This window comes from Aspergillus bombycis (assembly GCF_001792695.1).
Source record: "Aspergillus bombycis strain NRRL26010 chromosome Unknown contig00021, whole genome shotgun sequence".
In the NCBI taxonomy this organism is placed as follows: Eukaryota; Fungi; Ascomycota; class Eurotiomycetes; order Eurotiales; family Aspergillaceae; genus Aspergillus; species Aspergillus bombycis.
In genome coordinates this window covers 207,588-234,553 of record NW_019170023.1, presented here as the reverse complement: position 1 = coordinate 234,553, position 26,966 = coordinate 207,588, and the positions used below count along the sequence as shown (strand labels likewise).

General features: G+C 48.0%; 7 protein-coding genes across 7 annotated transcripts; 4 read left to right on the top strand and 3 right to left on the bottom strand.

Moving 5' to 3' along the window:
- Positions 1 to 92: 92 nt before the first annotated feature.
- On the top strand, positions 93 to 1,058 carry ABOM_004344 (bZIP transcription factor; the record flags this gene model as incomplete). The annotated part of the gene is made up of 2 exons (XM_022531474.1): positions 93 to 210; positions 265 to 1,058. The coding sequence occupies 2 exons, from the start codon at positions 93 to 95 to the stop codon at positions 1,056 to 1,058; spliced, it is 912 nt and encodes a 303-aa protein (XP_022391436.1).
- Positions 1,059 to 1,676: 618 nt separating this feature from the next.
- On the bottom strand, positions 1,677 to 3,662 carry ABOM_004343 (uncharacterized protein; the record flags this gene model as incomplete). The annotated part of the gene is made up of 5 exons (XM_022531473.1): positions 1,677 to 1,772; positions 1,845 to 2,310; positions 2,373 to 3,058; positions 3,119 to 3,219; positions 3,272 to 3,662. The coding sequence occupies 5 exons, from the start codon at positions 3,660 to 3,662 to the stop codon at positions 1,677 to 1,679; spliced, it is 1,740 nt and encodes a 579-aa protein (XP_022391443.1).
- Positions 3,663 to 4,124: 462 nt separating this feature from the next.
- On the top strand, positions 4,125 to 5,531 carry ABOM_004342 (TauD/TfdA family dioxygenase; the record flags this gene model as incomplete). The annotated part of the gene is made up of 4 exons (XM_022531472.1): positions 4,125 to 4,380; positions 4,443 to 4,929; positions 5,004 to 5,297; positions 5,363 to 5,531. The coding sequence occupies 4 exons, from the start codon at positions 4,125 to 4,127 to the stop codon at positions 5,529 to 5,531; spliced, it is 1,206 nt and encodes a 401-aa protein (XP_022391442.1).
- A 2,062-nt stretch (positions 5,532 to 7,593) lies between these two features.
- Positions 7,594 to 8,923, top strand: ABOM_004341 (glycosyltransferase family 69 protein; the record flags this gene model as incomplete). The annotated part of the gene is made up of 3 exons (XM_022531471.1): positions 7,594 to 8,160; positions 8,222 to 8,447; positions 8,505 to 8,923. The coding sequence occupies 3 exons, from the start codon at positions 7,594 to 7,596 to the stop codon at positions 8,921 to 8,923; spliced, it is 1,212 nt and encodes a 403-aa protein (XP_022391441.1).
- Positions 8,924 to 12,287: 3,364 nt separating this feature from the next.
- On the bottom strand, positions 12,288 to 14,024 carry ABOM_004340 (GMC family oxidoreductase; the record flags this gene model as incomplete). Its single annotated transcript, XM_022531470.1, has 1 exon — positions 12,288 to 14,024. The coding sequence occupies one exon, from the start codon at positions 14,022 to 14,024 to the stop codon at positions 12,288 to 12,290; it is 1,737 nt and encodes a 578-aa protein (XP_022391440.1).
- Positions 14,025 to 19,947: 5,923 nt separating this feature from the next.
- ABOM_004339 (putative beta-glucanase) lies at positions 19,948 to 21,802 on the top strand (the record flags this gene model as incomplete). The annotated part of the gene is made up of 9 exons (XM_022531469.1): positions 19,948 to 20,206; positions 20,265 to 20,353; positions 20,403 to 20,757; positions 20,803 to 20,957; positions 21,007 to 21,116; positions 21,165 to 21,252; positions 21,301 to 21,415; positions 21,466 to 21,495; positions 21,546 to 21,802. 9 exons carry the CDS (start codon positions 19,948 to 19,950, stop codon positions 21,800 to 21,802), a joined length of 1,458 nt encoding a protein of 485 aa, XP_022391367.1.
- Positions 21,803 to 22,307: 505 nt separating this feature from the next.
- Positions 22,308 to 25,698, bottom strand: ABOM_004338 (uncharacterized protein; the record flags this gene model as incomplete). Its single annotated transcript, XM_022531468.1, has 4 exons — positions 22,308 to 23,003; positions 23,065 to 23,226; positions 23,278 to 23,852; positions 24,996 to 25,698. 4 exons carry the CDS (start codon positions 25,696 to 25,698, stop codon positions 22,308 to 22,310), a joined length of 2,136 nt encoding a protein of 711 aa, XP_022391368.1.
- Positions 25,699 to 26,966: the final 1,268 nt, after the last annotated feature.

Genomic DNA, 26,966 nt, shown 5'->3' with positions numbered 1-26,966 from the left:
CTCTTGGCGTGGAAATTAGGGCTTCCTTCCCATTGGTGAGAAACGCGTAAGCCAACTCCGTCGGCACAACTTAACCTCAGTATCTCCCAACGATGTCCCGTAAGCCATACGCCATGCCCGGAAATAACGACGATAGAATGCCAAAACGCCGGAAGCGAGTTATAACTCCGGCGCGGAAAGAACAGAACCGGGTTGCCCAACGGCTTTATCGTGAGTATACCCAGGATCTTCGCCGAGATTGGAGGCACCGCTAATGGAATCCAGGCCAAAGGCAAAAGGAACGTCTGCAGCGAGAAAAGAATATCGCTGGAGCGTCTTGCACGTCCAGAGCCATACAGCCCGCCCCAGCTGTAAACCAGGTGCCGGTGCAAACTGTAGATTCCATCAACTGTTGTACGGCCGATGGTCCAGCGGTGCATCCAGACACTTCACCGAGGCAATGTTTGGCACCGATGAAGTTAACTCTTGATCATTTGTTTCCTTCGGAGAATACTCCTAATACCCAACATGGCGATGTACATGCCCAGCACATCCAGGAGCATACATCTAATGAGAACATATCGGGCTCAAGTTCAACGGACATAATACTACCTAATCCTTACCACAACACTCTCGAACTAACACATACAATGCTTCTCCGCGCATGCCTTCACAATGCCCAAAGCTTGGGAATCAGCATCAAGCAATTCTTCAGCTATGAGTGCATGTCTCTTTGTTCACCATTCTACCGACCCAACATCACCATGTCGGATGACCCTCACGCCCTCATCAAGAACGTTTCCAGTCCAGCTACCCCTGCGCATCTCCAACCGACACTACCTCAGATCCTCTTTCCTCACCATCCGCTATTAGACCTGCTGCCGTTACCTTCTTTAAGAGCCAGAGCGGTCATGTTAGCTGCTACAGCACCCACATTGATAGATGCCGGAGACCTCAAGAGGGATATCGTCGAAAGGGCGGGTATTATTTGTCAGGGTGAACAGCCCTGGGAGATGCGCAGTTGGGTGGCTGCACCGTGGTTCTTAAAGAAGTGGAAGTTGCTACTGGGCAATCTTTAAGTGATCTTGGACTTATGGAAATTACTTTGAAACTTGCTCGACGGAGTTGTAAAGCTGTGTGTATAAGCTTTTGTTGGTGTCAATAAACCTCCAGAGCGAGTCTCATAGTGCGATCGTTAACTATATACCCTGGCTCCATCTTTCAAAACACGGTATAGCCGGTCACAATTCTTCTCACTGCTTGCGGATGTGAAGTGGACATTGAAATCTGGGAGACCTTCAGCTCACTGCTAATTTATGAGGTTGAGCAGATTGTCAGGGCCGCCGAGGGGTAAGAACCAAGTTCTTGCCGCAAAGATTAAATGTGCTATCACAATGAAAGTGAAAGGGATAGTTCGCCGAAAAGAAAAAGGCAAGGTTTCAAGCATAGAAAGGTACGAACAATATGCCTCTTTATCTTCCTTGACTCACAGCGGTCATTCCTGGGGGATCATGCAGTCATATGGGAGACCATGGCAGGGCAGCCTTGCAATTGCCTATTTATGTGTGGTGACTTCAGATTCGCTCGGGCATAGGGGGTGAGGCTCCCATAATATCGCTGAAATATAGAATTGAATTTACATAGATTTGTCAATGAATACTAAGTCTCGTATTATGACGTGTTGTAGAATAGTTTTTCTAAGTGGCATGGAGTGAGGGTTGATAGGTCTCTAGTATGGACTGCCACTGCGGAGAGTCCATGAGCAGCGTATTGGGTACCTCTCTCTCGATGTACTGTATCACAGAAAAACAGTCAGAACTTGGTTCTAAAAGCCTTGAACAACGGATGGCCACGGGGAAACTTACATCACGGTACTTGCTTTCCATTCTCATTCTCAGGAAGCATTTGAACGGCATTGTATCCTTGGTGAAAAACTCATGCAGCTTTGCTCCAGGTGAATCTTGGCCAGCGCCCAAGATTGTCGATAATGTTTCCAGGGTGATTGCCCATCCACCATGGTTCTCCAATCCCAATGCTTCAAGGAGTAACCCGACGTGATTCTGGAGGAGTGAGTGATGCACCTTGCTCCAGACATTGTCCAGATTATCCGTCAGGGTCGCTCCTCCAGGGGGTAAGGAGTCGAATTTCACGCCATGGTTCTTCAATGTCGGAACATGCATTCTGACACCGCCAAAGTCGCGGACAGCGAATCCTTTGATCTGGCCCGTCTGGCGGCAAACACGGGCTACTAGGTTCTGCCCATGGCCCTCTAGTCCGATTCCATACTGAACCAATGGAGGGAGCACGAGGCTAAATAGGACTGTAACATATCTGTTGGTAGATAAATTAGCCTGCATTCTCCATGTTAACCAAGATCGATGAGGTCGGCCAACTTTCGGAACCACTCCTGTTTCTGGGCGATTGTTTCCAGATTGTATAAAATCTCCACATGTGTACGGCTGTCTCCATAAGGGTGCTGGGCCAATGCCGCAGCGATGATAAGAACTTCACCATTTGCTTCTGCTCTGCTCTCCAAGCTATCTCGCAGAATACAAGAGAGATGGCGCGCCTCGTTGAAATCTTCTTGGCTGCCTGAGACAGCTGCTACCTCTCGGAAAACCCACAGGTCGTCTGGCAGAAATCTTTCCAAGAGTGCCGTTTGAACTGGGCCGCCGCATGTTGTCCAAGGCGTGATGGTTCGTATAGCGGAGGTAATCTGACACGCCAATGAGAGTTTCAGATGGTAGTCGAATTCTAGCTCTGGGCTTATGGTAAGGGTCCGCATAGATGCCTGAGCATCAGCGCAGTTTGTGACAAGTTTCAGAATGACAGCCCCTGGGAATCTCTGGTGAACAGATGGCAGCTGTTGAGCGAGACAGGGGACGGTCACTCGATCCCTAGTTGTTTCTGGGATGTCTAGCTGTTGCAGTAGAGGTTGCAATTCTCGCTCAAACTGACCCGTTATACGTAGATTGTCGCGTGGCACTGACACAAACGCCAGAGTGGGCTTCAGCATCCCAGGGATATCTTCAGGACTGACGGGCTTCAGGGGTGCTTGAGCCTGGCACAACCGGTGGTACTTTGAGTTCAAAGATTAGATTCCAACAAGATGCTTAAGATGTCATCTCAGGGGTCATACAGGATGGCTCGGATGGCCATAGATCAATGCCCGTTCCCATTCCACAGATTTATTCTCCAAACTCAACGATTGTTGATCCTGGCTAATCTCCAGCCATTTTTCTGCAGGTCTTTTAATACAACAAACGGAGAGATAAAATCTCGAAGTGCTCACCTTGGTTCTTTGCCGAGTTGCGTAGCTCTTGGGCTATAGTTTCCAGTACCGTCTCATCCGCAACATCCTTAAATGAGGCACTTAGAAACCTGAATATTGCGCCAGGGTCCAGCTCTTGATGTCTAGTATCTCCGAGAACCACAGGTGGCTGCAAGCTAGCTGGTCGGATGACAGAAATTACGCGGTTCTTTTTCATCTCAATGACGGTGCCGGGTTTGATCCCGACCTTAGCCCAGATACCATCTTGGGGATTCAGTAAGCAAAGCGTTTGTGACCCTCCTGGAGCAGTCACTTCGACCTTCGCATTGACTAATCCTTCGTTGACTACTTCGGCGAGAACTCGTCTCGTTGTCTCGAATAGAGCTTGGTCGTGCCTAGAGAGGACTGTCATGATGTCTGTCGAAATTGTAGGGAGCTTCACACGATCAAACATCTATCTCCCAGGATGCAATCCATTACTTCCCCTTAAATAGCCCAGCTGGTCCTGGTGGGGGCAGCTACGGTAGGATGGTAGCACGTTACCTGAGGCTAAGTTTTCGTAGTCTGACCTCAGGGCAGCAGCCAGCTTCGTAATTCGGACTGTCCTATTTGCTACCATACTCTAATCTCTCACGCCGCCCACTATGACCTATCATCACTATTTTGTCGATCTCTATGGTGGGATCTCGACGCGTTGTGGGACCGCAGATCGGCCGATTCGGGAAAGATCCGACCAAGCTGAGGTTGTGATTCACGAAAGTATCTTTTGTTGGAGACCTATACGAATAGATATAAAGCATCTGGGTTGTTCATCTCCCCACGAGTCCTTTATTTTACCAACCTTCACGGTGAGAAAACAATTCAATTTCCCGTCATGGCTGCAGCAATTGAACAGGTTCCTTATTTTCCGAATCGGAATGATTATGAATCGCGCACATTTGATCATTCACGAGAACAGTCGACAGAAACAGACCTTCCTAATGGATTTCCCAAAAGGCTATTGTCAACGATGGCTTGGGAAAGAGAGGATGTCTCCCTGGAGCACGCTCCAGCTGGTGGGACTCCATACCTGTTGATCTTACAGGGTCCGCAGTTGGCCGAGATCGATGCAGCGCTCAGACACTTTCAACGTCAGCAGGCCACAGCCGCAGTTGCTTTGATGTCTAATTTATAGCTGACTTGTCAACTGCAGGTTTGGGGCAGCCAATGGAAACCCTTGACCCGTCAACGTTTCCTCTTCCGTGCCTGCACTCGGTTCTCCGGTCCGTATCGGACAATCTACATTCGGGCTATGGCTTCACGCTCATTCGTGGAGTTCCCGTGGAACGTTATACTCGTGCAGAAAACATCATCATTTATGTCGGCATCTCATGCCACATTGCCGCCATCCGCGGCCGCCAAGACCATCAATTTGAGGGGCAGCCCGCAGACGTGATGCTGGCCCACATAACCGACATGCGGCGGCCAGGCGACGTGCAAAATTACGCACTGGCAGCATATTCCGACAGCGAGGTGGTATTCCACACCGACGTGGGGGATATCGTGTCCCTCTTTGTGCTAAGCGAGCCAGCAAGTGGCGGTGAAAGTCTGCTGGCGAGTGGATGGACAGTGTACAATGCGCTGGCGGAGACCCGCCCCGATCTGATCCGCGTATTGGCGGAGGACTGGCCGATCCCTAGGTGTGTGGAGAAATCCCCGCTGAGCCTACTAATGAAATGACCTGCTTGACTAGCCATTGACTCTGTTCTGCTAGCGCACAGGAACCCGGAGTCTTTAAGTACCGACCACTGCTGTATCACCAGCCGAGCTGCGGTTTAGCCCCTGAACGGATGATCTTGCAATTCTCGCGGCGGTCATTCTCTGGGTTCGGAACCCACTCCCAGCTGAACATGCTCTCTTCCACCCAGATCGAGGCGCTGGATGCGCTCCACTTTCTGGCGGAGAAGCATCATGTGGCAATGGAGCTGAAACAGGGCGACATGCAATTCATCAATAACCTTAGTATGATCCATGCTCGCAATAGCTACGTAGACGATCCCGAAAATCGGTATGTTGGCGCCTTTGTGTCCTGACATGCGACCATTCATATTGGCTAATTCGAGGCATATCCAGACGACACCTACTACGCCTGTGGCTTCGTGATCCCCAAAAGTCCTGGGTCACGCCTGAGCCACTGCGCAGTCGTGCAGATCGGATTTATAACGAGAACTACCGACGCGGTCCGCAGATTTTCCCTGTGGATCCGATCCCGAGGTCGGTGGGGAAGGCTAGAAGAGATTGAGATGATACGTAGAATGCAACTATCATGATTAGTACTTTTGGTAAAGTACGTGATTATTATGGATTTTCAGCTTTGTTTCAGACCTGCTGTAGATGCGGCATTTTACGGTATTGAATGCTATATCTTGGGAACCACTTCATAGGGCTTGAACCTATTGTAGAAGATGCGCAAATCACGATGATCTTGGTCAGTTTGCGGCTGAAGCGATAGGTTATTGAAGTTTGAAAATCGGATCGGATCCACCCAGAGCTTTTTCACCTCTCGGGGTCAAGTGAATGCCGAGAAAAATATTATCGCATAGCATGTGAGATAGAATAAGCATAGATATCCAGTCTTTTTAATGGTGCGCCCGTGTTTCCATCCTCCGAGATCCCCAGGAATCAAGCAGCGCTTGACTTGACATCCACCTCTCCCCAGGGTTCCCATTAATCGAGGAGCTACAGCCTCAACAGTTCTCCCAAGGACCATTCGTGTCCGCATCTGGACATACTCTATGGCCCATCAAGATGGAAAATAACAGAGTCTAGCTACTCTGGAGTATTTCCTATGAGACTCGTTGGGTTCTTCTGCCTTGGTAGGTGATGAACATCCGATCGGCGAGATACCGGTCCGGTGCATGTCGGTGAGCTTCCTGCATTGCCCATCGGACTGTGGCAGTTCACGACTAAAACCAATGAATTCCAAGAGTCACAAATAGGCCTTGGTATCATTCACGTAGCACTTTCCTCAGGCATACGGCTCTGGGTGCATGCCTGGAATGGTTGCGTATATTTGAACATCGCATTGCACTTCCGTTGAACTAGCAGGCGTTCATCATCCATTTGAGTGAATTTCACAAAGTACACTTTGTGATTTCCATCTGAACGTTCCACCATAAATGAGCCATGCTGATTGAATTCCATATGCCAAGGTGAGGTGCGGAAACCAAGATCTGGGTCGGAGGTCAGCAAGGGTATTTCTGTATAAGCGACATATATGGTCTCGTCTGGGATGATGTGATGGCCCGAGTCGGCACTATTGTATTGTATTGTGTATGAAGGTTAGCCTTGTACACAGAAACGTAAATGTAAGTTGACGGCTTAGCGACACAAGCACTCAAGATTTAATCAACAAATACAGCAGGACAGCTCTCGTTGGAAAGTAAGTCAGTGAGATCGCAATCGTTTATCATTTAATATTTATCCAATATTCGGTCCAACATGTCAAAGGGGGCATCGCATGCTCATTGTTAAGGCGTCAAACCCGCGCATAATCTTACGGCTAACTAGCGGTGGGTTGTAGTACAAGATCCCCCGAGCCATTAGCTGGTTGTGCAATTCTCAGTGTCCAGGAGGTTATATTTATTGAGGATGAGGTCGGGTCTAAGGACCTCACATGACCATGTCCTTGTCGGTTGCCCGAATTAAAATCTGGGCATTTCATTCAAATCTGCCCCACTTACGTCGTCACAGTGCATGCTCGAAGAGAAGAAAAGAAAAGAAAAATGTCATATTGGACGGTAGATGGGCGGCGTTTCATGTTTACACGAGCTGTGGCCCAAACACTGTTGGGGATGATTACGAAACGTGACGCTGGAGAAACATTAGCCTATCCGCGCGTTCCGTTCCTATTTTCGAGCTTCATGACCAGACTCCACCCCAATTCTGGCTCTGGAAGGCCGGGCACGGGCGTCTTGGCGGCTGCGCCTCGTGGGGAGGATGAAGAATATGCTGCGGGTGATGAATGATGCGGCGCCAGTGGTGGGTGAGGTTCGGCTCACGCTCTGGCATACTCTAGCAATGCGCCTATGTAGGTCAGTCTCGTCGTATAATCTTCTTCAATATGGTACCTGACTTATGTTTTCTGGAAACTGGACTCTGGGGTGCATATAGGCGAATCTCAAACATGTTCCACTCCCAAGAACTTCTAGGCAGCAGAGCATTCTTAGCGCGCGCCCCCTTACTCGGCATTATTCACAGCTCCCTTGGAAGCAAACAGGGGGAATTTTTACCCCTTTATATGGAAACCGTGCCAATATGGCAACGTCCGAGAATATAGCCACATCCATGCAACTCATATCGCGATGAAAGCTTACCTGTACCGCCTGTACCGGAGAACGCGCCGACTCCGACTAGCCCTTTCATTGGTCATCGTGGGATGGACCCTAGTAGAAGTGCTACGCATTAAATACACGCTTGTGCAACAATCAGAGCCCGAGCCCGTTACACTAGGAAATGAAAAGATCTACATCACCGGCCTTCACTGGAACAGCGAGCAGATCCTACGGGAAACATGGATCGCGGCCGTAGTGGACCTGGCCAATGCGATCGGCCGGGATAACGTCTTTGTCAGCGTACAAGAAAGTGGCAGCTGGGACGATACTAAAGGGGCATTGCAGCTCTTAGATCAGCAGCTGGCGGAACATGATATTCCAAGGAGAATTCTCATGGATTATACCACTCATTTCGACGAGATCAGTAAGCCTCCTGCTGGCGAGGGGTGGATTGAGACGCCGATGGGGACAACCGAGCTACGCCGGATACCGTATCTGGCCAAATTACGGAATGTAGCAATGGAACCGTTTTATGAGCTGCAGAGTGACGGTGTTATATATGATAAGATTCTGTTCTTAAATGACGTGGTTTTCACCGTAAGTAACTAAGAATTGAGAAAATACAATATGCCCATACGTCTCCTAACGCATGCCCTAGACTCCCGATATTCAGAAATTACTCTGGACAAGAGGAGGGAACTACGCAGCAACGTGCTCGCTCGACTTCTCCAAACCGCCCAATTTCTATGACACCTTCGCCCTCCGCGATGCAGAAGGCCATGACATGCTCATGCAATCTTGGCCCTACTTCCGATCTCGAGCATCCCGCCAGGCCATGAAAGACAGTCAACCCGTGCCGGTCACGAGCTGTTGGAACGGCGTAGGTCAGTAAACCAACCTATTCTAGTCACCACCAATCGATCATTAACAATCAATCGTAGTGGCAATGGATGCTGCCCCGTTCTACCATAATCCACTGTTAAAATTCCGCGGTATCTCCGACAGTCTTGCCCGATCACACTTGGAAGGCTCCGAGTGCTGCCTTATTCACGCGGATAACCGTTTATCCAGGGAGAAGGGAGTCTGGCTTAACCCCAACGTGCGTGTGGGGTATAATTCCCCTGCGTATGTGGCCGTTAATCCGGTGGAAAATTCATGGTTATCGACATTTGCCATAGCTAGCGGATTATGGAAGAATCGGTTCCTGCGGTGGGTTACCACGCCATGGTTCAAGGAAAATATAGTCTGGACCCGGTTGTGGAAGTGGGAAAAGCTATCGCACGAGAATATAGAACCTGGGCCTTTCTGCCTGGTTAATGAAATGCAGGTTCTTACGGAGAATGGATGGGCGCATCGGTAGTGGCTTTGTTTTAGTCAGTTGTATATACAAAAGAAATCAAGCTTCACAGTGTATCTCACGGTATGCACCGGGCACGTTCAAGCGACTTGAATTGAGCCAATTTCAAACCCAAATTTCTAGCAAACCCACCAAATTCAAGGTTTATGCGATCATATCAAGGTTATCACTCTTGCTGATCGCCAGATATACACTTAGTGCATTATTCTCCACACACCATAGGGCCTACCAATGCCGATCGCGCTGATCACAATACATCATACCCAGTTTCTAGATATATACCTCAGCCAATTAAAGACCAAATCTTAGTAGTTAGAATTTTACCACATCGAGGAGCTGGTATGCTCTCAGTTAAGACCTAGTTAGCTTCACATAGGGGCTGTCGTACACAATGTGCGCAATTGCGCACACCTTCAGGTAACTAACTATAAAGGGAACTATACGTGGATACATCAATGATCTGCAACTGGAATTATCCAACAATCAAAGTGCTGACCTGTTCTGATCTTGTAGTCTTGCCAGTTCTCGCACCAGTCGATAAACATACATTGTCAGATCAATTCTCGGAAAGCTTTCGTGTACCATGCCCGGCCTCCTGTGGCCACTCGCTCTCCAGCTTTAGTAGGTGTGAGATAAGATACTATGTCAGGAAACTCGCATGATTTTGCTACCAGGCTGGGATCAAGATATGCAGGGCTATGCTATGACATCACCGTGATCGAAGTGCTGACACCAATCGTTGCGGACTGGAGTTCATATAAAAAAAACAAAAAATCCACATCAACTTGATTCCGAAGGAATCTCTCCATCGTCTATTAAACTCCGATATGTTTAAATAGAGATATCTGACATGTATTTCATTCTCTTTATTCATTTGCGTTTAATAAAGAAAGTCTTTGTAAGAAGAGCCTTGATATACAGACAGGCCCGGTCGTCACTGGGCCAAAAGGTCACTATCATCAGACCCTATAGTCTGATGTGTCTGGATCGAATGTTGAATAGCTAGACGTTGAGTCCAGCCACCAGTGTGAAAGCTACCTGATAACTATCCAATAGCCCATATGAATCCTGAAGTGCTCCGATATTACCATCTACGTAATTTATAATATTCTAATCGCAATATATTCTCGTCCAGAGGCATAGCCCGCCTAACCCTTTTTATACTAGGTATCCCGTGATCACTGGCTAATCAGTATCCGAAAGCATGCCGTTAAGTAACCACCGTATAACTAGTTTACTAGTTAGCGATGGGAAGCGCCTAAATGCCCGCCTTCATTGTATACCCTATTTAGATCTTTGATATACACAATATAGACTCTGGTTAATCTTCAACTGTCTACATTTTTTAGGCTTCCTGCGGCTTCTATTCGCTTCTGAAGAAGTGTGCTAACTACGGAAAGGTAGCTTGGGCTACAAAATAAAAAACGAAAAGGAGGAAGAAAGACGAAGGGGTTATCTAATACATTGTATTTCCAATTATAGGAGAAATGCGATGTATTATGGAAGAGCTTTCTATGACAGACTTTGACTAAGGTATCGCAACCAGCAATCAGACGCGAATCTACGGCCACCGAGGTGGATGGTAATGGTAGCAGTAGACAAAAGGCATAGTCTATGCCAGGGGATAAGAAGGGGGAGCCTAAGATATGATCAGAAATACTGGAATGATTACTTGGATAGACTATAGGCCGCATCGCTATGTGAATGGGTGGTTGCCTGGCCTTCATTCTGGCATCACCATTACGCTAGTATGCGATATGACTGACTCGAATTATAAATTCATCTCCCTCAAACTTTGGAGCCATAGTTTTCAACTATCTAACACTTGTTCTACAATATCTCTATTAGATTTTACCTCTCTCAAAATACTTCTTCTCACTCTTCTGAAGTTTTAGAAGATTATTATATCTTTCTTATCACTATTTCCAGAATGCCCCTCCGACGACCACCAATATGGTTGATGCCATTTCTTCTTTTGCTTGGCCAGCATTGTCTTTGGGATGCGCATTATGAAAATGCTCAAAGAATAGGAATTCTTGAAAAAGAGCTAGCTCGATTAAGACTTGCTAAAGACAAAGCACATATATCTGAATCGCAAGAGATATCAGATCCAGCTCTTAATTCCTCTTCAAAATACGCTGCATCGACCTCACCGAGCATATTATCGCACACGGCTATAGGATCGCAACGCAACTGATATATGGATGGGGTAGAGACTATCGCTCCTATATTCCGTTCGGTGATCTTGGCGCAGGTCTCACGCCCTCTTCATACATATCTGCCCCGAGCACCAGGATGAACGATTGCTGAAGGTTCGATTGAGTAGAATATAAGTGTATGTTGACATTGGTTTGCCAGACTTGCTCCGATGAAAAATTCTACAGACTTTCTATTATCTTTCTTTGTCTGTCTCTAAGGAAGGAACTTTACTTGTTATCACTTGTTTAAGCTATATTGATTGCCTGAGCTGTACTTCTGTATTACTGCAATATTATAAAGAGAGATATGAATAAGGTTTTCTGTCCAATGGTAGGATATTTTGGATAATATACTATAGTCTGTTGGAGTTCTCTACTATTCAGTAACAGTGTGAGCCCCTTCTATTCTTTTATCTACTAGTAGAAATATTGTCGACAGAATACATACTAATATATTTAATTCACGATGAATCTATTTGGGGTCTATGTATAAAAGTGCATCGGTACAGAAAAGCTGATTCAGGCGCTCGTTCGCCTGTCTTTTTAGAACTTGGCACTGGAGGCAGTGCGTGTCAACTTGGATTCTGTGCTGTTAAGGACTCTATCGTCTATGGAGGAGAAGAATCAAGATCTCCGCCTGTTGTTCACACCGTCATCGTCATTTATGGCGTGATACATAGCGCTTGGGGTCGATGTCCTTGGGGGATGCACGAGACACGGGGCCCGGGTGTGTCGTCGTGGTGCCATTTCATTTCCGATATACCGGATCGGGCTTGCGAATTTGGTCCGTACCACGCTGTGTCTGAAGGCTATGAGACGCCATATTTATCCTTTTGGGTATAGTGGGTGACAATGAGGCTCGAGCCATGCATCGGGGAGGCCATTTCACTAGATGGCTGGTTGTTTATTGTGGTTTCCCTGGCATCGTAGTCCTAGCTGCGTGATGTTTCTATTGGTAGCAAAGCGACTTGGCTATAGTCTGGTGAAAACCGCGTAACTACAATGGACTATTACGATTGAGGAGGTCAGTGTTTCGTAAACCTTCAATCATAATTTCATAAACTACCTAGACTATGTACTAGTTCATTGAAAGTCGAACAATCTGCCAACTTTTCTCAAGTTAGGTTTCACAACATCCTCCAGGCACATCAGGGCATTTCATTCCATCATTAGTAGAGATCCTTGTGGGCAGCCTTGATCATATCGGCACACTTCTCACCAACAGCGTAGACAGAGTTCTGGATACGGCAGTCAGGAATAATGGGGATAACAGAAGCGTCAGCAACACGCAGCTTGTTGATCCCGTGGACTTTGAGCTGCGGGTCCACCACACCCTGGTCGATATTCTTGGAAAGACGGGCAGTACCAGTGGGGTGGAAGGCAGTCTGGCAACGGTCCAGCACGGCTCTGTGCATCTCCTTGTCAGAGTCGAGGGGCATCTCCCATGGGTACTCGCTCTCCACGAGGTCCTTGAAGCCCTCGCCCTTGAACAACAGGTCGTAGCTGAATCTGATACCCTCACGCATGGCGATGATGTCCAGGTCGTTGGCGAAGAAGTTCAGGTTGATGTTGGGCTGCTGGAAGGGGTCGGCGCTGTTGAGAGTCACCTCACCAGGGTCGGAGACAGGGCGGACCAGGTCAACGACCACGGTAAGATGGTCTCCTGTCTTGGGGGTGGGAAAGTGCCATTGGAAGGCAGTACCGAACATGCAGACGAAGTCGAGCTCGAAGTGGGGCTGTCCCAAAGGTGAGAATGGATCCTTGCCTCCGTTGGCGGCTTTCGCCTTGCGGTATTCGGCGTCTTTCTCGAGATACTCGTCGATACGGGGGAATCCCACCAGCTCGAGGAGACCAGAGCCAACGGGCCCGGAGCGGTTCTTGTTGTAAGCGGCAACGACGGCCTCCTTCTTCGGACCGCTGCGCATAAGAACGCTATCCATACCGAAACCGTCCTTGACGCGCAGGACGAATGGAACACCGGGATGGTCCATCAGATTCTGGCCGACGTGGCGCGAGTCAACGATGGTGTTGATACCGTGTCTGGAAAGTTCACGGGTGGGACCGATACCGCTCAGCATAAGAAGCTTAGGGGTCTCGAAAACACCCTGGGAAAGGATAACTTCACGGTCCGCGAAGAAGTTGAGCTCGTTGCCAGCGGCAGTAACAACAGTAACACCCTTGCAGGTGTGATCGGCCTCGTTAATGATAAGGCGCTTGGAATGAACCTCGGGCACAATGGTGATGTTGGGCCTGTTCCTCACAAACAGGAAACTGCCAGACCGCTGGCCTTTGTAGATTGTGTCACAGCAGTGGGTGAGACCATCCATCTCACCATCGTAGATGTTTTCAATCAATGGCTGGCCCATGGACTTCCAAGCCTTGATGAGGTTCTCACGGAAGGGTGCCAGTTCATCGATCAGCTCGGAGTGTGAGATGGGGATAGGCCCGCCACCACCAATCTTCTGAAGCTCAGCCGGGTAAAGCTGAGGGTCATCATGGTAGGTAGCACTCTTGCGTAGGTAAGGAACAAGGGGATCCCAGGTCCACTCCTTGCCGCCGAATTCTTCCCACTGGTCAAAGGTAGCTTTGTGACCTGGAACCCATGTGAAGTAGTTCAGGGATGAACTGCCACCAAGGGTCTTTCCTCGTGTGTTCGGCTTCTCGATACGTTCGTAGTCATCCCGCCTAACCATGGTGGTTGTATAAGCCCAGTCGTACTTGCTGTTCCGAAGGTTCATAGCAGAGGAAGGCGTAGTAATCTCAGGGATGTCCTGAGGGTTCCCAATACCCGCCTCGACGATCAAGACCGAGACATTGGGGTTTTCAGCGAGACGACCGGCCACGGTGTTACCCGCCGTGCCGCCGCCAACAATCACGAAGTCGAAGTGAGATCCGTCGGTAGCCATGGCCGCAGGATCAGAAGAGAAATATCAAAGGAATTGTCGTGGAGAGTCAATCAATCTTGTGTAATGGAGTAGGTAAACTACTGTCATTCAGCGGAAATCCTAGGCCCTTTTATAGACTTGATCCTCCTTTCCCCCGCATGGTAGCTCTGCAAAAGGGACGTGTGTCAACTTCAAGACTACACGAGTCGTGAAGCATGGTAGCATCACGGTCCCAGTAACGCGGGCTGCTGCAGGGTCAGATTGTCCATGCTCTCCTGCTACTGCCGCTGTATACACAGGCACCAAATGGAACGAACCTTGGGTGCGTGGAAGTTAACGCGGAGTGGAAACTGCACGGGTCGAGACTTCAGACCCGCACCCCGACCTTTAGCCGGCAATTATTGGTCCAGTACTCCTACCATAAATGGTACAACTAACTTTTTACATACTCTAAGGATTATCTGTTAAGATTATCAGTGATCTGATAATCGCGCTACGCTTGACAGGTTACCCTACCGAGGTGTGAGCGGGATAAGAGGGGTTTTGTAGGTACATTCCATCAGAACAGATGCAGGATATGTATGCTCTGCGCATGAGCGACATTGGCGATCAAACTCAAATAATTTGGACTATAACGGCGCTGCATAATTTTTACAATTTGTTGTGACCACAGGTAGCACGGCTGATATGCGATGTCACAATTACCGAAGCCTGAGCTTTCGGCATGTTTTTCAAAAAGCTGCTCTCAACCCAGCCATGGGCGACTCGGTAAGGCCAGTTTGACAAATACATACGGAGAAAGAGTAATCTGCTAAGGCAATGAGCTGCAGAATTAGGTTCACCAGTTCCCTGGACCCAAGCTTCCGCGGGCAGTTAACCCTATTAAAGGCCAAGAAGAATATCAGAAGACGAGCGGGCCTTGCGATAATTCCCTTGTATAACACCATGAGTTCAAATGCTCATTTCCAAAGGTGTACTAAGTAGCTATACGCAATTTCCAATGGATCTAGACGCTACCAGCCTCGCTTGCACGCGCACGGGGTTGTATCATTGGTTCCATCTTGGTCACCTTCGGCCGATCTGATAACCGAGTCAGTCAATTGAACGGACTATGAATGAACTCGCGAGAGATTCTGGCAACCATTCAGCTGAACATAATCAATCTCAAGCGGGTCCGACTGACTCAGACGTATAGTGAAACATGCAACGCTTTCCGAACATGACGTGAGTCTAAGCTGGCCTGAATACAATGAATGCCCCCACATACATGAGATTTAGGCTGAAGGGCTGTGGCAAATAAAGCTTAGATTGTGATTGTCCTGGTCTACACTTGATGTCGCTACTAGTCACTAGGTAGGTCCAGACCAAGATGGAGGGGCTGCTGAGAAGGTTCACCGGGCTCGGACGGTGGTCTTTAGCGGTGTTGTTCGCCCGTACGTATGCTGATAGAAGAGACTGTAGCAAACCATGCACAATGATTGGGCACCATGGTGCTCCTGGATGCTTACCATTTGTGTTTTTGGTATGCATTTACTTTGAGCGAGTGTATACCATGGGCCCACTGCGGCCGGCGCTGATGGCACACTTATGCTCGGCTTTTCACAGCCATTGGGTTCATCCCTTTCCGTCGTATTTGTCCATTTCTATTTAGCGATAGCGGCAGGTAATATTTAACACTATAGGAATCGGAATAATTTGAAATAAAATTATGTAATCAATCTGAATTACTTGAATAATTGAAATACCTGTAAATAGTTATTTAATTGACATGACTCAATTAAAGTATTTAGTTTATTAGATTTTGCTGATTTAGCAATATTACTATCCGAGGGAATATAAATTCATATTAGCTGTCACATCTAAAATTTGTAGTATTTTGGGAACACAAAGGGGCTATAATAAAGGGTAGGAAGGAAGGGAAGTAACGCCTGGAGTACATGATGGTATATCCAGCATTAGCATGTCAGAAGGACTCAACCAAACTGTTAACGCCATGGAACGACAAATATGTGTCAAACTATCTCGGTGTTCGCTTTGAAATCCTACTGATAGTACCTGACACTACATCCCTGGATTCCATCTCTAGATTATGCCGCAAGGAGCCCTTCAGTCGCACCTAAACCAGCATCGTACCTCTGGCGCCCATATGAAGCTTTGATCAGCTTTCCCCGCAGGTGAACCCAAAAAGGTAGCACCCTGTGCGCATCTGAGGCTTTCCTTCATTATTTATCGTTTGCTGATCTTTGATACTATTACACTTCTCGTGATAAGACACAAAACAACACAATGCACGCTGGCCGAGCTTATATAGTGACCGGTGGGTTATCAGGAATGGGCCTCGTGGTCGTGAAAAAGCTTCTCGTGCTATTATCCACAGTTCACGCGATTGATAAGGCAGTATAGATATCGATTATTGAGTCCGATCGATTTTACTTTTACTCTAAGATTGATATCAGCATGTACAAGAAAGTAGTATAGTATGGGTATTCTAATCTATTATATAACAACCCCTAGTGATTAGTCGTCTAGTTAATTGTACGGGTATTTTGCGTCTATTCAATATTCTCGAGTCTATTGAGAAGTTTAACAAGGTGACAGCCGTTACTGTCGGCAGAATATAAAATATAGGCACAGTGTATCTCTGCTATATGTTGGAGTAGTACCCAGAGATCAACAGGAAGGAAAAAAAAGAATCGTTTCCGGAAGAGATCGGGAGTATAGTAAACATCAGCTGTACTGTGTTTTTGGCAGGAGCTTCTTAGATACCTTTATACTGTACAAGTATACCGTTCCATAGCTTACTAGAATATAGACTAAGAGCTTTGGGGATCAAGAGATGAGGGTGAATTGTATTACACCTTGGGATATCGATACCTCGTTGCTTAGAGATATATCACCTGTATTTATCAATAATTATATGAAGACTGTGCTGCTGAGAAGCCTGACCAGACCTGAGGAGATTACTTATACTGTTGCTTTCTTGCTAAATAATAATACTTCGTACATCAACGGGCAGTTTGTTCTTGTTGAAGGTGGATTCAATTAGTCGTTCCATGCCTTAGGCATCGGCTTTGCATTGGTTTCCGGATGCCTATATAACTAGCCACAGACGCGGAATACTACATTTACACTGGGCCCCTTGAGCTCAAGACTCATATACTTGCCAACTGGTCCTAGCACTCTATCTCTTGCAACTATGTCATCCTTGACGGCTTGTCTTCTATGCTATAAATTACCAATGTAGTTAAAGTCCTAGCCGCTATCTCGTCAGTAGAATGCAGAGTGTACGGCGTGAGTGGAGGCATAGTATTATATTTATCATTTTTCATGTAGCTATTTGTAACCCGAACGTCGGTCGTTCTTTCTGGGCTGTTCACTCTCGAGATACTAGAAGGGGTTCAAAGGGCTAGACTGACCTCATCCTTATCTGGACATATCATCTCTAAATCGGGGCTCCGGGGCCCGCGCCTGGAAGCCTGAAAGTCACGGTCTATAAGCAGCTGCGGGACCTACGAGCCGATACAACAAGATTGCTTGAGCGCCTGGCTCACTGTAGTTCCACCGAAAATACTAGTTCAGTGAGTTCTCCTTTTACATACAATATACAGGAAAAACTGTTTTCAAGTCATTCCCCGAGTTATACTCAAAGATCTTTGTGTGCTGGGTTGTCGATCTCAGTGCAGAAGTTATCGGGAGAGGTTCTTAGGACATGCAAGTTATTCACTGCATTGCGCCAGGTCAAGATCCATGTATTAGATGCTTCAAAGGGTATTGAGAGCAGGGTACAATGTGTGACATTATGCCGTGGAGCAGATGCTTTCGTTTAAAAGAACAGGGTGTTAACAGTTGGAGTCGTTTGTATACCAGAAATTATATACATCAGTAAGATCAGAGGAATTATCCAATAAATTTCTTCCTAGAGTGTCATATTTCCTAGGCCCCGATGTCTAATCATGCACAAGATTTGCACCAATCTACAGCATCTTTTCTTGCTGCGAATAAAAGGCCAGATTTCATTTGATGTCTAACATCACAGGTGCTCCTTTAGCCCTAGAAAATAGTCAGCTGAAATCGAGCTCGGCTGTGATTTGCCATCTCTAGAGACAGTAAGAGATGTCTGCTCCGATTGATATTCCATTCTTTTTGTCAATAGTTGCTGTTAACAATATTATTTTTCCTGAGCCTAGCCATGATGATAGAACAACCAAATTATCCTCACACCCCCCAAACGGCTCGTGTCATTCGATTCATATTAACAAAGTATAGTCGGTTGCTCTCACTTCCCTGAGTATCCTAAGCGCTCAGGATATGCCCTTGTAGTACTAATGACTAACCGGTGCTCGTATATATGCTGCTACGCACAGTCACTTGAGAATGGACTTTTGGCAATAATTTTTCCCTACTATTCTGGACATATTGGTATGTCCTGGAGATTGTGCTGTCTGAATGCCTGCCACCTTCCCTTTTGAAACTCCAACGCCGCGGCTTCCCTGTAGAGATCTCAAGAGTGATAAAATCCAGATTGTATCCCCATGAAATTTCTTCCCTTTCCCTCCCCATGTATTTGAGTCGTTAATTATGCCTTATACATTCTTTCGTCGTTTTCCAGTGCTGAGGCACCTTTACTATCATCCCGCCCACCGCGAGTGGGTGGGGACGATCATCGGCGGAGCGGCAACATGGTCTAAAATGAGGGAGCGAGCTGAACGTGGCCGGCCTCAAACACCTCAGGTGCCTCGAACACCTGAGGTGGTCAATAGATCGCCGCTGAGTGATCTAACGCCGGAAGAGTTGATGCTTCTTTGCGTTGGATGAGTTCACTGCGGTGGGACAACACCAAGGTGCGCTTGCGATTAAGGCGGTTACAGGAGCCATAGGGGCCTGTATTCCGGTGGACATCGTCACTCGCTTGTGAAGGCGGTTGCAGGAGCCATAGGGGCCTGCTTCTCGGCTGATCAGGTTCGCTGGTGCCCATGGTGCTTCGTTGTCCAGTACTTCGCGATCTATTTTGCTTTCTTGCTTTTGGGTGGGTGGGTGGGCTCGCTCCTTGCTTTAGCTTAGTTCTAGTTTAGTTTTAGCTTAGTTTTCTATCATTTAAAAGACAGAAAAAAAAAAAAGAAAAGAAAAGAAAAAAAGAAAAAAAAAAAGAAACCGGGCCCGGTGGATGGGTGGTTGGGTCGGGCTTGGGAAACCTGAGAAGTGCGATTCACGGTGAGAGTATCTACATCATCCAGCAGCTTGACTCACTAACCATGTTCATATGTACCTTTCCCATTATCACGGCGACAGCTACTCCATCAACTCCAGCATATGGGGGTTTCGATTCCTTGTCCGACTTTGTTCCATCCCCGAGCGTGATACATCAACACCGCCTCTGCCCTAACCACAATGAGCTCCGCCAAACCATAAGTCAACCAGCCAGGACCAGTCAGTATCAAATACCCTCTCCAGGCGACTATCACCTGTGCAGTTGCTGATTGACAGGGTTGTGGATAGGAAGACGGATGAAAACTGCCGAGCTTGTTGCACCATTCTGGGACAAACTGGCAGGGATGGCCGGAGTGATCCCTCGGACACGCTACAGATTACCTAGGTCAGCACATCCCTATACCTCTCGGAGGGTCTTGGAGGCCTGGGCTCGCCCAGAAGCCCCGTAGACGCTAAGCAATAGTACTACTACTTACCCTGTGCATAGTTGAACTAACTCCCATTAGTGGCCCCATAACAAACCGAGGCTCTAACAGCATGAGGCTCACCCGCAAATTCTCCGGTGGAACACCAAGCCAGCGCACTGACATCCAACGGCACAACAAGACGACGGAAAAACTAACCCCGCAACTTCGGGGTAACAGCAACCGATGGCGTCTTGGCTCCCCATATATTACCAAACAAATGTTAGATTAAATCCCAGGGCCCAGCGACAAATCACCAGCAATTGGCAAAAATGTTGGGAATCAGGACACTGTCACTTCTGCTGTACGGCGCAGTCGCGCAGAGCAAATATATCGTGCCCGGGGGCCGATGGCTCGACACGGATCGTCATCTGGCGAACGCGCATGCGGGATGCATTACCTTTGACGAGGGCACGGGGAGATTCTGGTGGTTTGGAGAATACAAGACAGAAGGGCAGGAGGAGGGCGGTGGAGTCTCGGTGTATAGTTCGGAGGATTTGGCGACCTGGGAATCGCATGGGTTGGCATTGGGTATGGGTGACTGTCACTGTTGTGATTATATGGGTTACTGATGATATGTTTCGCATAGAGCCGGTGCAGAACCATTCGTATATCTCCCCGGAGAATGTGATCCAGCGACCCAAGGTTGTGTATAGTGAGGAGGCTGGACAGTATCATGTGAGTGGGTCTCCTGGGCTATGAGATGTGTATGCTAATGTCGTCGCAGATGTTCTGGCATGCGGATAACTCGTCGTATGGATTATTGCTCCAGGGACTTGCCACGTCGGATACTCCCGCCGGTCCCTATACCTTTGTCAATGTCACGGCGCCGATGGGCAATTGGTCGCAGGATTATGGGCTATTTACGGACTACAAGGATGGACGATCGTATGCTCTTTACTCCAACGGCGATAGCCAGGAGGGTCGCGATGTCTATATTTCTCGGTACAACGAGGAGGTCTCGGAGCTGGAAGAGGTGGTCTATCGATTCGATAAGTTCGATCTCGAGGCGCCTACCATTATCCAGACGGACGACAGTTATTACGCGTTGATGAGCCATAAGACTGGATATAGACCGAACAGTGAGTGAAATTGTCCTTTCTGGGCAACTGAGGCTAACTAGACAGATGTCGTTGCGTTCCGGGCTGATTCGCTGGAGGGTCCTTGGTCCCAGCCGTTCATGGTGGCACCCCTTAACACGCGCACATTCAACTCTCAATCCGGGTATTCATTGAAGATTAAAGGCTCTAAGAAGACTACATATCTTTACATTGGTGACCAGGTACGGTGTTAGTAGCCTTCCCACGCGTGTCTTTACTAACATAGAAAAGTGGGACTCGAACTCGCTTTGGGAGAGTCGTTACATATGGCTCCCCATGGAGATTGACGACAAGAAGAAAACGCTAGAGCTGGTTTGGAACGATGTCTACGACCTCAATGTGTACGTTTACCAATCTTGCCCGAAGATATACCAACTGACACCCCATAGCAAAACCGGAGAGTGGAAACCAGTCAAAGGGAAGACTTACTATGGAAAAGATGCAAAGACTTCCGGAGATGCTTTCAAGCAGGAGGCAGTGAGTACCATTTCACTCCTCCTGACAGTCCACTCACTAACTCCATAGAACTTCGCGAGCGACAACACCATTTTAACCGGAATCTACGGCAACGACAGTACAGTTACGTTCGAATGCATTGAAGGCACAGGCAAGCCGCAGTGGGTGTCATTCTACTACCAGAGTAAGTCCCGTTACTTGGTTGGAAAGAGTCGCACTAATAGCCTTCAATAGACACTGACGATATGGGATTCGGAGACCAACGTAAGCTCTATTTTCGTCTTCTCTCTTGATCTTGCTAACGAAATGTCCAGCCGGCGGATCCCCTGACCGCATCGGAGGGGCATGGCAGCTCCGACGCATTAGCAGCGTCGTTGTCAACGGTGACACTTCCAACGTTCAGACGCTCTATCAGCGAGATACTCACAAGAGCATCATCCTCTCCACTCCATTGCAGTTGACTCTTGAGAAGGGAAAGAAAAACACTATCACGATTGGTGGGCTTTACAACGGATTTGACTACAAGGGAGCAGACCTGGACCGGATCGTGGTGTATCCTCCGGAGGAATAGGCTTGCCGTTGCACTATATATTTGATACTATAGTCAACCATGGATGAGAATAATTGACGGCTTCACTCAATTGAATCTCGTTCCATTATGGAAGTTTTTGGTACTGAAATGACATTCTAGTACAACGTACGAACATCATAATTCGCACTATAGCGCAAGTCGGGATTGAGGATCAACCTGAATGACCGGGGGTGGGGATTTCTAGTTCACTGAATCTATGAGGAATAACGAAAAAGAGGAAGGCATGTGTATAGTTAGAAGGACGGACCCTTGTCAAGTGAGACGTTCTCCCACCAACCTGTACGGGGATAACGGAACCTAGTATAGGGCGCAGATATACTCGTAAGTGTGGAGCCGCCTTTATGAGATCCAGAAGATTGAAAGAAAAGTACGACACGCATTGATCTAAGAAATGATAAGTAGGATAAGCTTTCAGAGGAAAAAAGAGAGATCACAGCAAAATAGTATCACACATACGACCGACGTACAGACATCACGTTTCATTTCAGGCCTCTTCCAACTCTACTGTCAAAACCCCATCTCTCCACGAGTCCTCCCACTCTAGCCACCGTTGTGCCAGGTAGCATTTTCGCTCTTCCCACGGCAAGCGATATGGTAGAGGAGATGCCCATTTATCTCTTGTTTGTATGATAGAATGAGCAAGAGCATTCCGCTGCTCCAAATGCCAAGTCATAGTGGGATCCAGCTGTGCCGTCATTTTCTCGGTGAGCAGGGCCTGCGTTGCGAAGGCCTGTGCCTCTGCTTCACTAACAGCACACTCTGCCTCATCCGGAGAAAGAGTTGCTGTAACGCGGCTTATATACATGATGACATATAGCAGGAATCCGCGAAGTCTGACTCGAACAGTAGATTCGGCGCACACTGGGAGGTCAAAGAGAGAAGGTGGATATGGCGGCCTCTGTTGGTAGCGAATGTGGCTCTCATGCAATGTTGTGTGCATTTTGTTCGTTCGCTCAAGGATATTCCAGCTCTTCGCCAGGTATTGGGAGTGTCCTAGTGTATTGCTGAATAAAACCCTCATATCTCTCAATATACCCGGCATGAAACTGATTGCCCCGAAGAATTCCCACCAGAGACTGGAGTCAGCGTCCGTTTCTGCCTTGGATGCATGTGCGAAGAACCGCTGCCACCCCAAATCTTCGAATATTGAGGCTTGCTTCCGATACATTTCGTCTACCAGCTGCAGGAGAAATCAGTTGTTTCATCTTTGTAGTGGGTGAGATATACCCAACAACGTGTACAACGCGGAGGGAGAGAAGGGGACGAACAATGGATGGACCTTGGCTTCTCAAAAGCAACCAGTCAAACTCAGATTTATGGTTCTCGGGCCCCCTAAGCTCGACTAGTTTAATTCCGCCCCGGTTATGGTGGATCCAGTGATTTGCGTCAGGCAGGCCAATTAACTAGTGTTACTGTTTGTAACCAGTGACGCAATATATATAACGAATTCTTACCTCGTAAATGGCTAGAAGTCTTGTTGCGCAGTAGACATCCGCTTCCAGGTACTGCGTTTTATCCTCAATCGCAGCCTGAAGGCTGTTCAGAGCCTTTACGTATAACGCAGGTAGCGTCGATGCACGAGTTGGGAAGCCAAGCATTTGACCGGCTCGAGCAGCCACGCAATGTATTGCATCATCAAGACATTGGTTAGACCCATATCGACTTGGAAGATAGGACAGAAAGGATGATGATCGCTTGTGCAAAAGGCTAACGAGGCGGGCTGGTTGGTCTCTCAGCGACAGGTAAGCAATTTTGCCGAGGTCTACATCTGTAAAGCTAGCGAGATCGGTAACGTCAAAGTTATACTTAACCCTGAGCGTCTCGTATCCGTTGTACGATGGCTGCGGTAAAGGTGCAGGATGTGGTATATTGGCTAGGATCATGCGCGGGCAGCCGTTGTCCTCCATAACCAGTACGAGGCCTGTGGGACCAGCTTTGACAGGGACCAATCCCTCTTTGGACTCGGCCTCATCAAGGCCCCTTTCACCCATGCTTCCGTCCCGACGCGTCTGCAGCCCGACCTTGCAGCCTGCCGTCTGATCATGACCCTTACATCCTTACCCTGTGGCCCAGGAGGTAAATTATCCGCGGTATCCACGAAAACGAAGGCGGGCCCCTCCTGGGCGCGGCATCTGGGCTTTTTGAAGGGCAACCTGGGGCGCATCCCTGCTCGGTTCGTGGTCGGCAGCTTTATTGTAGGGTGGATAGATGAGGATGTCACGTAAGTTTGGAGATAATATTCCCGTGTGCCTATCCTCCTTTACGGTACAGTGCAGTCTAGAACAGATTTGGCCTAGGCGCGGGGCTCTTCCATGTCCACCTTAAATCAGCCTACGTGATGCCCTACCATGACTATGTATTGTCCTTCTAATATATCAATAGAGCCATAACAGTAAGAATAAGTTAAATCTATCAGTGTATATATATGGACACCTTCCGATGGCCGTGGCCGTGTACCTGTGAAGAAGAATACCATACTTCACTGAGAAGAGCCAATTCAACTGCTCGGGGTGTGGGAAAAGAATAGGCCAAACGACTGTTCTAGACCACGGCTCTTGGCATGAAAAGCCGGGAAAGACGAGGCTATCATACAGTGGCCGTGCACTTGTGCATCAGGAAGGGATGGACCCATCTTTTGCCGAAAGTAGTAAACACTACGCCATAAAACCCTCCAAGCTCCGCTGATCTGCTCCTACTTCAGTTAGAAGTTGGCTGGTCAGTTTCCTCTCTTGATTTAGCTTCCCATTAGCCAGCCTGTTCGTCTTGAGCTGTCTAAAATCGGGGTGTCAGCTCGCGCCGGCAATCCCATAAGCTAAACCCGTGAGGAACCGTACGACACCTCTCGAAGTCTAGTTCAGCTATGTCAATATACTCCTCTGTTTTAATGGCAGTAATAGTTATAACTCTATTTTCCAGTATCAAGATTGTGTAGAACGAGTTGCCAAAATGCGAATGAAATCGTCGAGTAATTGTCGTCATCATGATTCGTCAGACTATTGACAGCTACCATGACTCCGGTATATAATTATATCGAAGTATGCAAAACATAAAAAGCCGAAGTGTTCTCATCAGCAGCAACAATCAGAGTCGTCACTCTTGCTATCTCCCATGCAACAGTCCCCACAGTCACAATCACAATCACAATCGCAATCGCAACAGTCAGAGCACCAACCATCATCGTCGCCACTATTTCCCCTGGTCTCCTGGGTATTCTCTTCAGGCCAATAACCCCCACCATTGCTATGCTCAGATTCGCTGCTATACTGGTCTTGGCCCCCGTCACTCTCTTCATCGTCGCTTTCCTCTCGCTCCTCCCTCTGAACCTGCTCATGAATCCACCTCTCTTCGTACCACTCCTCCACCAACATGGCGCCACCAGCACCCACAGCCGCTCCGGCCGCAGCACCTGCCAAAACCTTCTTCTTGTTCCCCTGCTTCTGTTGCTGCTGTTGCTGGCGCTTCATAGCCTGCAGCTCATGACCCATCCGGGCATTCTGCTGCTTCATCGCTGCATTCTGCTTGGCCATCTGTTTTTGCATCGCAGCATTGCTCTTTGCCATTTGCTGCTGCATCTGAGCATTTTGCTTGGCCATTTGCTTTTGCTGCGCATTACTCTGGCGATGCTGATTGGCAGCCTGGTGTTGCAACGCCGCAGAATGCTGGTTTATCTGAGCGCTGTTGCGGGCGATTTGCCGGCCTTGGACATTCTGCTGGTTTCTGAGGTGGGCAAGCTGTGGGCTGGAGCCATTGTGGTGCTGTGGCCGATATTGCATCTGCGGTGCTGCGCGAGGTTGATTCCCGCGCAGGTGGGCTGGGGCTGGGGGGTGTGGTTGCATGTGCTTGTTGGGAACGGGTTTGCGGCGAGTTTGGGCCATGGTTCTGAATGAGTTGAGTCCCAGACTGGTATGGAGTAATGAATTGCGTTGGTAGAGATTAGGATTTTGAGTAGTAAATGGCCTCTGTGCTCTCTACAACAAATATATATATACAAGCAGAATAGTGAGGAATCCGAATGAACACAAAGATCGACCCAAGTTACTAATTAAATCCCGATTTCCAATCATACTCGGCCATTACTTGCCAATTCAACATCCCCGAGCCTCAATATTCTAAAAGGATTCCTGATAGCCTTGCCGCTACAGACAGCCACCACCACCATTGGCGTTCGGGCCGCAAAAAGATAGGTGGAAAAACCGAACACGTTCACACAGGCTCATGTCTGCCAGTTCTCGGTATAGCAGAATCACAGCCTCGTCTCATGATACGAGGATGAGAGTCCTATCGAGAAGCTCGCAATGTAAGACCTAAGAACTGTTTTCTGGCTCAGTGTTTGCCCTTTTAGGAAATCAGATTATGCAGGCCCGCACGGGCTTTACTTGGCGCCCTTCAGAGCCCGAACAACCCTAACTAGCTTAACTAACGTTAATTGCCGGCCGTCTTAGCACGGTAGGCTTAGCCAATCACAACCTGTATAGCTGTTGACATATGCACCTAATCCAATCTGTCACAGGTGCGGCCGTGGGCGTGGCGGGTTCCTTGTTCAGCTGACGCTTAAACACCGCTTGTAGTATACACACTCTCAGTGGGGTGAGGTGGGCTTGAAGGAGTATATTCGAGACTCGGACGTTTGCCCGGACTCGGCTATGGTTGTTTTTATCGTTAGGAGGAGATCTAAATACAGGTGTCGTTTGTTACTGCCTTGTGATGCCGACAGATTAGGCTGAGTGCCGTTGATTATTTATACTATTGTTGGACGTTTAACTAATACCAGTTCCTCTTAAACCTGAAGGGTACTGGTTCGTCTTTGCTGACTAGCCCTAAAAATTAGGACTTTTCTCCTTGCCTACTTTCCTCGCCTACTTAATACCCCAGTGTCCAGATCTGTACACGAGCCATTGTGATATCCCCGCACTTGCAGAATAAGAAACCTTCGTCGCCGAAGTGCCCATAGAGTATCAACCTCCTGTATCCTGGTATATCAACTTTTGCCCAAAGGATAATCCTTCTGTCGAGGTCAGTCCGTGTCTAGAAATACCTCCACCAAAAGCCAAGTAAATACTAATCCCAAGCAGATATCTCCATCATACCCCCCTCAACAACAACGCAGGATATTATATACCATAGTCAACAAGATCATCACACC